Below are 13,203 nucleotides of genomic sequence, written 5' to 3' on the forward strand. Positions count from 1 at the left end.
TTAAGAAGTGGAGACTGAAACATAATGTAAAATTCTATGTCGGACCAATTATTTAAGGTTCCAGATAAAAAAAAATTGAAAACAAATTGTGGTCAAATGTTTTGTGACATTGTCCGAAAGTAAGAAAATACACTGAGAGAAAAAAAATCACAACACCTAAAACTAATTCATGTAGAAAGAAAATTTTGGGAATGCATCTGGGGGACATATTTAAGTGATGAACATTGAAGACCAGAGGTTAATATAAGTACGAGATAAGGCATTGCAAATGTCAAATGATGGTACATTAGTAATTGATATATCAGTCAGAATGCTGTATCCAAGCATGCAAACGTGTGCAGGTGCCAGATGTCAGTTTGTGGGGTGGAGTTCCATGCCTGTTGCATTTGGTTGGCCAATACAGGGATGACAATGGAGTTGTCGTCTGATGATGTCCCGTATGTGCTCAATTGGAGACAGATCTGGTGATTGAGCAGGCCAAGGCAACATGTCAGCACTTCGTAGTAATGGCTAACGGGAGCTCCATTACAACTGGCTGCCAAGCCATGACTGAAAGCTCCAGCCTACGTGCTGTGGTTTCTATAGAGGGTGGAGGAAGCAAGGAAAAAACAGTGTGGCCAGCAGCCATGCAAACAGTTTCCCTGCAACCCCCTGGCACTTCATATTTCTTACTTTTGGAATTATCCTCAAATTTTAATCACTAATCATTTGATACGTAACTAAGGAAATTACTTCATTTTCCAGATGTCACGAGAGTAGCAATCAAACCAAACATATATACAGTAAAAGAAGATAAAAATAAACAATGTTTTACAAGTATTATTGAGCACTTTTTTGTGGATGATCACACATGTCTACAAGAAGGGTTGTAGAACTGATCCAGAAACCCATAGTCCAATATCCTTGACATTGATTTGTTGTAGAATCTTAGGACATATTCTGAGCTCAAACATAATGAGGCACCTTGAACCGAATGACCTCGTACATGCCAACCGCACTTTTCTTACATGACATGCTGAAAGCTTCGGATCAAGGCAGTCATATAGATGCAGTATTTCTTGGTTTCCAAAAAGCATTTGACTCAGTATCACATGTATTCTTATTGTCCAAACTATGACCGTAAAGGGTATCAAATGAAATTAGCAACTGGGTTTAAGGACTTATGGTAGGGAGATGCAGCATGTTATCTTGGATGGAGAGTCATTGGCAGATGTAGAAATAATTTCAGGTGTGTCCCGGAGAAGAGTATTGGGACCCTTGCTGTTCTTATTGTGTATTAATGACCTTGCAGACAGTATTAATAGTAAACTCAGGCTTTTTGCAGCTGATGCAGTTATCTGTAATGAAGTACTCTCTCAAAGAAGCTGCATAAATATTCAGTCAGATCTCAATAAGATATCAGAGTTGTGAAGAGCTTGGCGACTTGCTTTAAATGTTCAGAAATCTAAAATTTTGCACTTGAAAAAATGAAAATAAACACAGTATCCTATGACTGTAAAATCAATGAGTCATTGTTGGAATTGGCCAACTCACACAAATACCTAGGTGTAACACTTTGCAGGGATATGAAATGGAATGAGCACACAGGTTCAGTCGTGGGTAAAGCAGGTGGTAGACTTAAGTTTCTTGGTAGAATACAGGGGAAGTGCAATCAGTATACAATGGCGTTTGCTTACAAATCACCCAGGTGTTTTGTTCTAGAATATTGCTCAAGTGTATGGGACCTGTGCCAGATAGGACTAACAGGGGATGTTGAATGTATACAGAGAGGGGCAGCACGAATGGTCGCAGGTTTATTTAATCCGTGGGAGAGTGTCACGGAGCTACTGAAGGAACTAGACTGGAAGACTTGTAGATAGATGTAAACTATCCTGAGAAAGTCTATTAACAGTGTTTCAAAAACCAGCTTTAAATGATTACTCTACAACCCCCTACATATCGCTCACATAGGAATCATGAGGATAAGACTAGAATAATTACTGCATACACAGAGGCATTCAAACAATCATTCTTCCCATGCTCCATAAGTGAATGGAAAGAACCCTTAAAAACTGATACAGTGAGATGTAGCTTCTGCAGTGCACTTCATGGTGGTTTGCAGAGTATAGATGTTAATGTAGAAATGGCCTTACTCTCAGTGATAAATAATGTGACACATGATGAGGAAATAATAACTAGCAAGGATATTTGAAAATATTTAGAGATCCACAGTCATGACCATTGAAACTGCAGGGGGGGGGGGGGGGAGGGGGGGATTGGATACTCAAAAATAGCCACAGTTGAGCTTTAATAGTGCTGTGGATGCGGTCACTATTGAAGCCAAGATCGTCAGTTCAGTATACCGTGCAGTACGTCAAGCATGTACTACCAGTTCCTTGGCAGTGGTGAAATCAAAATGCTTCCTCAGCAATTACAATCTTTATTGATGGGGACTCTCATATGATGGCTGTTGGTAGTGACTTGAGAGTTTGGTCAGGCATAGACCTTACAATCTTCTGCGACAGGGAGAGTTGTGGCAATAGCAGCATCTGCTCCACTTTGGCCTTGCACAGTAACCATTCCCCAGTGGCACCGCATCAGATACTGGCTCAGCACAGTCACCCAAAAACTGGATGAGCGGGTCACTAGTGACAGGCTCTGGTGGGCAAGGCCATGACACTAGGCAGCAGGGTAGCGACAAGGCAGCATGATGTTCCAAACACAGGCATGGTGTGACAAACCCAGGACCTTGGTGAAGGATGCAGTGTCAGCCAAGGGCAGATACGAGACTGCAGTGGTGGAGTGCATAAACATTGGACAGTTGGCAGCTCAGCAGAGTGTCAGGAGCGAGCCTCGCCAGTGCATACGCTCCAAACTAGTGACCCCCTGTAGATCCCCAGCGGCTGTTTGGTGTCACCCAGGAGGTGATTCCAGATGGATGGCACTAGTTAAAGTCCCGACAGCATTCGGTTTTGGAGCCCATAGACCAGATGACTGGATGTAGTCGAGATTGGATGACACACATCAGGCCTTTGGCCGATGTAGAGTACATCTCAGTACTGGTAACAGTTGCAGACAATATACTGCTTGGTCTGGGCTGTGAATATTTCTAGTAGATTTGCACAGCTTCTTTTATGATCAGGTCCTGCTTCTGGTCATGTAGGAACCCAGATGGCACAGTATCAGGCCAAGGCATGATACAGCTCACTACATTGGCAGACTGAGATCTTGAAATATTCCAGCCCTAGCAGCAGAATTTCACAGGCCACTTGCTGGTCTCCCTAGCAACTGGGTGTGAAGTCCGCTAGGAAGGTTGTTGAGGCAACACTTTGTGCTCTAGAAGAAGATTTGGTGCCCCAAACCTTAGGCTGCTGCTGAATCTGTAAAATTCGTGACCCTTGAGCAAACAGGTCAATTTTCATAACACGAATGGGCGCATAACATACTTTGTACACATTTAAAGAATAGTTACTTTGTAGGCATGTAAAGGATAGTTATTTTTATGTACCAAGGTAAACATGTATTGGCAAAATTACAGTCTAATCTTGCTTTAATTAAAAAGTGATAAAGTAAACTTACATTATAAGAGCTATACCACTTTTTAATTAAACAGTTATAATTTAAACTTTTCATCGAATCTCTTTGTTGCCATGTGCAAATATTACCCCATAGTAGTGACACAGTTAGAGCATTAAACAGCACAGTTGCATCAGATCTCAGCCAGATACTTATTCGATTACTAATTCTGTTTTAGACAACTGCTTCATTGTGGGATTGTGCTGCTAAATGGGAATTTGGGAAATTTTGTTGCACAGGTTGTGTATTTTTTCTAATCTAGCTCATTGTTTATTTTATATTGCTGCTGATCACTTGTTTGTATGACAGCCTAATTTATCACTGTGTTAGCTGAAGCAACAATGAAGGAATAGATACAGGCTTGCAATTGTGAAACAACAATGGAATGGTACAAGACAATGTTATTTGTGGTTGGTGCACTTTATACATAGGCGTGGCCGCTCAAGTGTTAAACATCACATAGTACACTGTACATTTTTTAATACTTATGTACACTTTCACACTGATTGTTTTTCCTCTTAGTTCAGTCCAGTTAACATTGCTGGAGACTGGTATGGTATTTAGTGGACTGGGAGTTCGTGACGGTTGAGAGTTCCCACCATAGGTAACAAAAGCTGTACAAGTGAAAAAAAAGGATCACATGGTACCAGAAGACAAGGTTTCCACCATCGTGATGTGGTGCGATACTATTGAATATGTTGAAACATTTGTTCTGCACTAAAGTGCTGCTTCTGTGCAGCCATAAGCTCATCCAGAGAGCTGAGTAAGCTGGGATCCAAGATATTGTTCAGGAAGGTGAGGTGAGGTTCCCAACAGGTAGTTCTTTGGGCCCTTGTTATCATTCCTGGCAGCCAAAAAGTTGGTCCTGAGATGTCACATTCTGTACTGCTTAGTTGCAGCCCATTTCCCCACAGCTGTAAATGTTCTGTCTTCTTAGACTGTTGGTTGGTTGTTTTGGGGGAAGGAGACCAGACAGCGAGGTCATCGGATTAGGGAAGGATGGGGAAGGAAGTCGGCCATGCCCTTTGAAAGGAACCATCCCGGCATTTGCCTGGAGCGATTTAGGGAAATCATGGAAAACCGAAATCAGGATGGCCGTACGCGGGATTGAACCGTCGTCCTCCCGAATGCCAGTCCAGTTCTTAGACTGTCCTTACCCATAATAATATGTTTGTTAGCCATCATCACTCATCTGCTGATAACTTAATGACCATCTACTGCTTTCTTTCCACTGTTAGCCAAAAATGAACATATATTGAGATCACTGCACACCAAAATGTTTCAGTGGCGACAATCTCTTCAGTGCTACACTACATGCCAACTGTGTGTTAATTCCTTCCCCGTGCTCTACCTAAATCTACAATATGAAAATACCGTTAACTACATTCCTCGTACACTACACAACAAAACAAACAAACAAACATCTCCTTTCATCTCTACTCCATTGCGTAACAAAACAAACCCCAGATCTCTGCACTAACAGCACAAACAAGATATATTCCAAACGAAACTACAGGAAAACTCCATCATCCATGTTTCATATGCTTGACATATCCCCATGCCCTATGAACAGAAACAGAAACTCCATCATCCACGTTTCATATGCTTGACATATCCCCATGCCCTATGAACAGAAACAGTCTCACAAAAAATCAGATTTAAAAAAAAAAAAAAAAAAAAAGCTTTCAAAAAAGAAAAAGCACTTAACAAAAGCCCCAAGAATTCTTTACAATGTCTACTATTCGTAATGCTTCTCCTTATGAGGAGATAATTTTAGTTAGAACACTTTTTTTTCAGGCATCATGATCTCTTAAACAGAGACCCTGCAACACTTTTGCTCTTTCCATTAACAAACCATGGACAGCATACTACTTTCTAATCCAGTGCAAAGTTAAAAAACCACCTTTGGTTTTAATGTTTTCTGTCATCTGAGGTATCCGAGGTTTTAGTAGATAGAGCACAGGCAGCAAAAAGCTTTTTACTCTTTACTCATCATAGCAATGTGGTGAAGGAATTTAATTTCCAGCTGTGGGTTGCCAATTGACTTAGCAGCTCTTTAACACCCTCTTTAAAAGGATGTTTGTTGTAATATTTGATTCTAGCTTTCTATTGTCATTCTGGGTGACAGTTATATTGTCCAAATAGTTTGAACAATGTGAAATATCGCTTAGTAGTTATTCTAGGAAGTGCTGTAAAATTTGTTTCATTACTAGTGTTCCAAGTTCGCTGTCATTATTCATTATAGTGTTACCCACCTAGTGATTCCATTTAGGCTCCTATGTGCCAGTTAACTGTAAGGACCACAGATTACTTTATCTAGAAAATGGCCTATTAAGTCACGATTTTGGTGCTTTTGACATCACTTGTTTTGCACTCTAAACAAGAGAGGAAAATTGTTAAGGGTGAACTAGCTTTTGGGTTCTAGTTTTGACCAGAATCCTGCAGGCTAGCTAATACTTGTGTAAGTACAAACAAGGACTTCTGGAGGTTGGTGCTCATTGCGTAAGATGACCTGTGGAAAGGAATAAGACTTGGTCCAGTCTCATCAGTAACTGTGAGATAACGTCTGCATCCTCATTGCACACTGTGGATCAAAATTATATTTTATATTGGTAGTTACTGAGGAGGAGAGCCCAGCACTGTAATCATTGGGCAGTGTGTTGTGGAATGTGGTAATGAGGGCCAAGACTTGTGAGAAAGGATTTGTGATCTGTTTGTTAGTATGAAGAGCCAAATAGCTATTCATAGAATTTTTGGATGCCCAAATGAAAGAGATTTTCCTTCAGTGCCTGTGAGCAGTGGTTTGAGCTGATGACCAAGTTTGTTGTGCACTGATCCATCTGGTGCACAGCCAAATAGCTCTGTGCAAGATGCATAATGTGTGAGGCAAGTGATTTGATCAAGAAATGTTCAACTGTAGAAAAAGAATTCTTGCATTACAAATTCCGTTCAGGTTGCGTGAGCTTGGGAGTCAGTATGATGTTGTGGAGATTGTAGCTCCATTGAGGTAAAATGTCTTTAATAATTTAATTTGCGTAGTACCACCTCTAGCTCTTGAGGATTCTGGCATATAGTTAGGTTGTGAATGGCTTGAAGGTACACCTCTGCTGGTCCCCCACTGTGACGTGTCAAAGGCATTCTACTTCCGGTTGAAACAATTTTCACATTTGTAACTTCAAGCTTGTTTCTTATATCAGCATTGAACATTCGCTTGTAGTTGCAGAAATGATGTTCTAGGTCTTTCCTGGTGACAATTACATTGTCCAAATAGTTTGAACAATGTGGTATATCGCACAGTAGTTATAGGAAGTGCTGTAAAATAGACCGTATGCTTGAGGACACAACAGATGGCAGCCTATGGTAGTGGTATAGCCCAAAGAGGGTGTTTATGGCCAGAATTGTTTGGAAGTCTGCGTCAAGGAGAAGCTGAAATTGTGTTCCAGTAGGATGAATTCTTCAGATAGCTATGTCCCACAGGAGGACAACAATTATTCCTGTTGGAATAACTTGTAGGTGTCTACCACATTTTGGGCATTGACGTGTCACCATAAGTCTTGTAAGATGAGGAGAGATTCAAATGGTTTGTGCTGTATCCTGATGGAGGCAGCCGTGAGGCTCAATGCAAAATTATGTGAGGCAGTCAAGATTGTGTCAGCGGTGTCATTGATAGCATAAGATATGGGCTGAGTGCATGCAAACCATAAATCGCATTGCCATAAAATGTGGCACGTGCCACCTAAATTTTGTTGGAACAGAGATAGGAAATCAGTGGAGATATAGCTGATTTCTTGGTACAGAAAAATTTCCACTGCTAGTTGTACGTATTCAGCAAGGGAGATGCAGAGCCATGGAACTTGTTTGGTCAGGGTTATGAATATGAGTAGCTGGCAGAGATATTAGTTGATGATAACAAGTGCTTCTTCTTCCGGGATGAAAAGCAACAAGCTCCTGTGGTTATTTGATGTGGAATACTATCAGTCATCTGTTGACCCTGAAGCATATTCACATATTGATCAGAATAGTTGTTAAAATTACAAATGCCTGGCTAATCCATGTCTTCACGAGGTGCAGTTTCAAATACTGCCAGTAATTAAAAAAAAGTAATGTAGAAAATAGTAGTTGTAGCTTTGAAAATATGTGTTTCTTCTATGGGGAGGAAAGAGGATTTGTTGAGGAATGTTGAAACAGCAGTGGGAGAGGAGAGAAGTGGTACCGCTCACTGAGAAGAGTTGTTGCTCACTTATTGTGAGCTTCTGAGAATGAACATATAGTTCCTATAGGACTAGTGTTTGTGCCAACAGCACCAGGAGTTGCACCTCTTGGATGTAAGTATGGGGCAGTGTTTCTATTCATTGTGAATTCAATAATTTTCTCAATTCAACTCTCCATTTGATAAATTAACCAAAGTAGTTATTATTTTGTAGTATCCTACAATCACTGTGTTCACATAAGTAAAGCTTCCTTTACTTAGTCTTTCTTGATAGCTCTGTGTGTCTTGTCAACTTCTAACTCAACAGATTACAGACTACCTTAAGTTCAATGTATGTACGATACAAGGGCTTTCAGTTCACAGTGTATACCAGACTGCTCAGTTGTGGAGCTGTGGGTAGATGTGGGCAAGCACTTGACATGCAGGCAGTCAGAGCTGTCCCATATCGTACAAGATGTCTCAAAGAGCTCACGCACACTTGAGATAGAACAAGGTGGTGGTGGTGGTGGTGGTGGTGGTGGTGTGTGTGTGTGTGTGTGTGTGTGTGTGTGTGTGCGAGTGCTCACTCATGCGTGCGCACGCGCGCGCACACACACACACACACACACACACACACACACACACACACACACGTGGGGGGGGGGGGGGGGGAGTGTGCACTGGCCCCTACCAAGTATTGTGGCTCACTGAGCATAATATTTGGTGTACAAATAAAACCTCCTTTGATGAGGACTCTTATGGCTGTATTTCTGTATTTATCGTGCCATCTTTATTTTGCTGCAAATTCTGTTTTGAAAGGTGAGTAATAGACATTCTGTGTTGCAAGGTATACAGCATTACTATTTTTGTGTAGTTTCCTGTGTAACTAAGCTAAATATTCTTGCTAAGACATATCACATTTTCAGCCAATAACATGCTGAGCTCTAGTATAATATATGTTTTGATGTGCAAACTGGGGCTACCGATGTTTATTTCTGCTTTCATCTCTATCAGCGGGTATGTTTCAGGTACCATATAAATTTGCATTGTTGGCATAATTGTTCACACCCGCTCCTTGTGCCAAGAAAGGTAAATGTTTATACACACATCAATGAAATATATTTATAGACAGTTATTACCGTTTTCCAGTGTCAGACTATTTCAGAAATTTTGAGTGTGCTGTTGCTGATATTTGTTTTCTGGGTATTAGGTCATGGTCCAAGGCATAATTCACTGCCTGATGTTTCATTTTTCAATGCTGGAAACATCATCAGAGGCTTTCCTCAGAAAGCAGTTACAGTCTGAAGCAAGCTCAGCCAGCTGAACAGTTTGTATGATGCAGTGATCAGTCCATGATGTCATCAGACCACTGCCTAAGATTATGGAGTTGCCCAGATGTGTGTTACAGAGCTTGTTGTGGGCCTTAGTGCTAAATAAAACAAACAGCTCCAACTCTTCTTCACTGCAAGCTCCATAACATACATTGGTGTGACCACGCAATCTTTGGCAATCGGTCACGAACTGACCATTGCGTGAATACATATAAAAATAATGGCTTGCTGAGCTTGGTTGAGACTGTAACTGCTTCCTGAGTCAAAGCCTCTGATGATATCTGCAGCACAGGAAGACGAAACATACGGCACAGAATTATGCCTTGGGCCACTGCCGAAAGCTGTTAAAGAAATACCAACAACAGCACAAATAACTGCCTTGAAAGCCTGTATTGTGAGCACTGTTAGAAAAACCACGTGAATGGAGAAATAGTTCCATGTATTGTAATGAATGTGTTCACTGAATTCATTCATCTCTCTCTCTCTCTCTCTCTCTCTCTCTCTCTCTCTCTGTGTGTGTGTGTGTGTGTGTGTGTGTGTGTGTGTGTGTGTACTTTGATTAAGTTCAAACAACAAATTTAATATCTTTTTTATTGCAGGGCAAAGAATGATTTGGACCAGCACACTAAACTTACAAAGAAATGGACTGAATTTTGTCAAATTGTTGATCAGAAAAATATTGTGCTCGCACCATTCTGTGGTGAAGTTGAATGTGAAGATAACATCAAGAAAGACAGCGCAAGGTAAATTTTTATTCTAGATTGGCTGCAAAATGTTCAAAAAGTCCGTGCAGTTCAAGATTTTACATAGTGCGAGGGAAAAGGGGTGAAGATGTCAAGAATTTGTCATAGGCAACCCACAGTAAAGTAGAAAATTAAAAAGACCATATTACTACTGTACTGTCTGTCCCCTTAGCTGAGTGATGTTGATGCCTACCAAGCAGAGGACCCAGGTTCGATTCCCAGTACTGCTAAAGATTTTTGCTTCGTGAGAGGACTGATATCAGCAGCACTCGGCTTTGTGATCCCAATTGAGGAGCTACTTGACCAAGTAGTATCTGCTTACTGTTTAGAAAGTGCAAAACACCTGGAAGAGTAGTGAGCTGACCCATATGCCCCATCACAGTGCATCCACATGACGCCACAAGGCAGAGGATGAAATGATGTCTGGTAAACATCCCTTGGGCCTTCACAGTCTGGACGAGGAGCTCTTTATTTCAGTACTTGATAATTATTTCAGATGAATAACTGAATTACAACTTATACTCTAGAGGATTCGCCTTACAGCTGTTATACATGTTTTCTTTCTACCTCTTTCTTCCCATATTACTTTTTTTTTTTCTTCACAGTCTCCCTCCTCCTCCTCCTCCTCCTCCTCCTCCCCCCCCCCCTCTCTCTCTCTCTCTCTCTCTCTCTCTCTTTCTTTCTTTGATCACTCTTTCTTTCTTTGATCAAACTTCATTTAATTTACAATATCTGATGACACAGGTTCAACTGCTAACTTCCTGGTTGTCCTTTATTTTCAAAGATTGATTGACTGCAGAATATATGAGGGTAAGTCAATTGTTATCCGCAAAGTAGTTATAAAATTTTATTGTAATCAAATAGGAAACTCACAAGAACATCATTTTTCAACATAGCCTCCTTGCGTTTCAACACACTTGATCCATCGTTATACAAGCTTCCTGATGCCCTCATAAAAGAAGTTTCTCAGCTGAGCTGCAAGCCAGGAATGCCCCGCATCTTTCACTGCTTCATCCAAGGCAAATCGACGGCCGCTTAATGTCCGTTTGAGTGGACCAAACAAGTGATAGTCAGAAGGGGCAAGATCGGGACTATATGGAGGATGTTCCAGTACTTCAAATTTGAGTTTGTGGAGTGTTTCAGTAGTGTGGGCAGCACTATGCAGACAGGCATTCTCGTGCAACAACACAATGCCTTTTGACAGCAATCCTTGGCGTTTACTTCGAATTTCAGGCTTTAGCTGGGCAGTAAGCATCTCACTGTAATGTATAATGTTTATTGTTGTGCCCCTTTCCCCATAATGTTCCAGAACTGGACCTTGTGCATCCAAAAAACTTTAACCTTTTCTTGCACGGCGAAATTGGATGTTTCCATTCCTTACTCTGCCGTTTACTCTCTGGCTCGTAGTGATGGATCCATGTTTCATCACCAGTAATGATCCTTCTTTCTTTCTTTTTTTGCTAATATGCAGACGATGTGCCACTTCATCAATAGTGAATAGTCTGTCTAAGGGAATCATTTCGCATGAACGTTCAATAGTTTCTTCATTTGTGGCGGTAAACGGTTGTCCGGCTCCTTCATCGTGCATAACAGTTGTGCGACCATTTCAGAATTTTTTGCGTCGTCAACGTATAACGACAGTACTACCAAAATAAACAAAAATATATTTAAATTGCGGATAATAGTTGACATACCCTCACATTAAACTTTGACGTTAATCATTTTTTCATTGTCTCATAAGAGACACTACAAATCCTACATGAAAATTTTGTATTAAACATATAAACTGTTGCTATCATTGCAAAGAAAGATAGCCTCGGTATGGGTTGTTGCTTCTCTTTGTAAGAGTATTGATGTCTGTAATATCCACAAATGATTAAAATAAGTAAGTAAATAAAATGTGGCAACTCAAAGATTTATCTGAAGACTGCAGTGCTTTGTTAGGCGTAGTCATACTGGAGTGGTATATCCTCATCTTCCTGTGACCTTCAAACTGATTTACTCAGCCAGGCACAGGGGGACCTCTAGTTCAATGTGGACTTTGAATCACAAGCAGCTTGATGTATTCCACTTAACAGAAAAATCCAAAGTTGAAGGAAGCAACATGTGGAGAGAGAAAAGAAAAGAAAAAGAAATCCTAGGATCAACTGACAAGTCCACCAGGACACTGAGAGACACCAGATAATGAGTGTGTTTAATTGGTATAGCAGGTGACATCACACACTGACGGACCTTAACCTGCCAAAGAAGGTAGTGTAGTGGTTAGCACACTGGACTTTCATTCAGGAGGATGACAGTTCAAATCAGTCTGGCCATACTGATTTATGTTTTCCTTGATTTCCCTAAATCAAATCAGGCAAATGCCGGGATTCCTTTGAAAGGGCATGGCCGATTTCTTTCCCGATCCTTTCCTAATCTGAGCTTGTGCTCTGTCTCTAATGACCTTGCTTTCAATGGGATGTTAAACATTATAATCTCCTCCTTGTCCAGACCTTAACTGAGTGATGCTGATGAAATTGGCATAGAAGCCTTCTGCTTGTATGACTTCTGGGTGGACATCAGTCTCACTTGGAGGAAAACCCAAGTAACAATAAGAAGAGGAATCGACAGTGGGAAGTGCATCCAGAAAACTGATAACTTGAGATTCGAATGAGGGATAGGTTTTATCAGAGCAGTATAAATAATATTCTGTATTAAACATGTGGTGAATCTGCTATGAGCTGATTAATCCAACAAATTTTGAGAAGTGAATCTAGACAATGGTTTTATGAGTTGTCTACACAAATTAGTTATTGTCACGGGCAAATTTCCATATCACCACAGACAAGGTTTCTCTATACCTGGACCTTATGAGAAATCAAACTGTAAATTAATTATGTCAATCTTGTCTATTACCTAACAAGGGAATGGTCGAGTAAGACGTGTCAAAACCTACCCTGAAATTTTTTACACAGGAAGAAAATTGTACAAATGCTCTGTCGGAATTTTAGCTGCTAAGAGGCACTGCAACTATTAAAAAAATAGCTGAAAATTGCCAAATTCGTAGCACACCAGGCGGCGTAAGAAATGTATACCTTTACCGGCACTGTAGCAACTGCACGTGCACAACTAGGCGCGCACACACAGCCGAGGTCAGCAGTACATTTGTAAACGAAACATGACACAATCCGATTGTAATTTGTAAAGGATGTTTCAGGTTACCGTTCATTGATAATTTCTGCGACACTACAATACACAGTTATTATTCTCTCGAATTAGCCACTTCAGTAACATCTATTACAAATCATCTGTTGCTTTTTGCTGTATTGGTAAGTATTGACAATACAGATAAAGATGAATCAATATTTATTGTGGTTTTGTAAGGCGTTCCTATTAATAGTACCCT

The 13,203-nt window shown here is 40.6% G+C and overlaps 1 protein-coding gene across 2 annotated transcripts in view; it reads left to right on the plus strand.

Moving 5' to 3' along the window:
- The window catches only part of LOC124785494 (bifunctional glutamate/proline--tRNA ligase), a 221,267-nt gene that overhangs the window by 197,079 nt on the left and 10,985 nt on the right, over positions 1 to 13,203 (plus strand). For both annotated transcript variants that reach the window (XM_047254186.1, XM_047254187.1), the window contains exon 25: positions 9,675 to 9,818. In XM_047254186.1, the coding sequence (XP_047110142.1) occupies positions 9,675 to 9,818 (144 nt within the window). The remainder of the gene's footprint in view (positions 1 to 9,674; positions 9,819 to 13,203) is intronic.

The sequence above is a fragment of the Schistocerca piceifrons genome, chromosome 1 (assembly GCF_021461385.2).
Source record: "Schistocerca piceifrons isolate TAMUIC-IGC-003096 chromosome 1, iqSchPice1.1, whole genome shotgun sequence".
Classification (NCBI taxonomy): Eukaryota; Metazoa; Arthropoda; class Insecta; order Orthoptera; family Acrididae; genus Schistocerca; species Schistocerca piceifrons.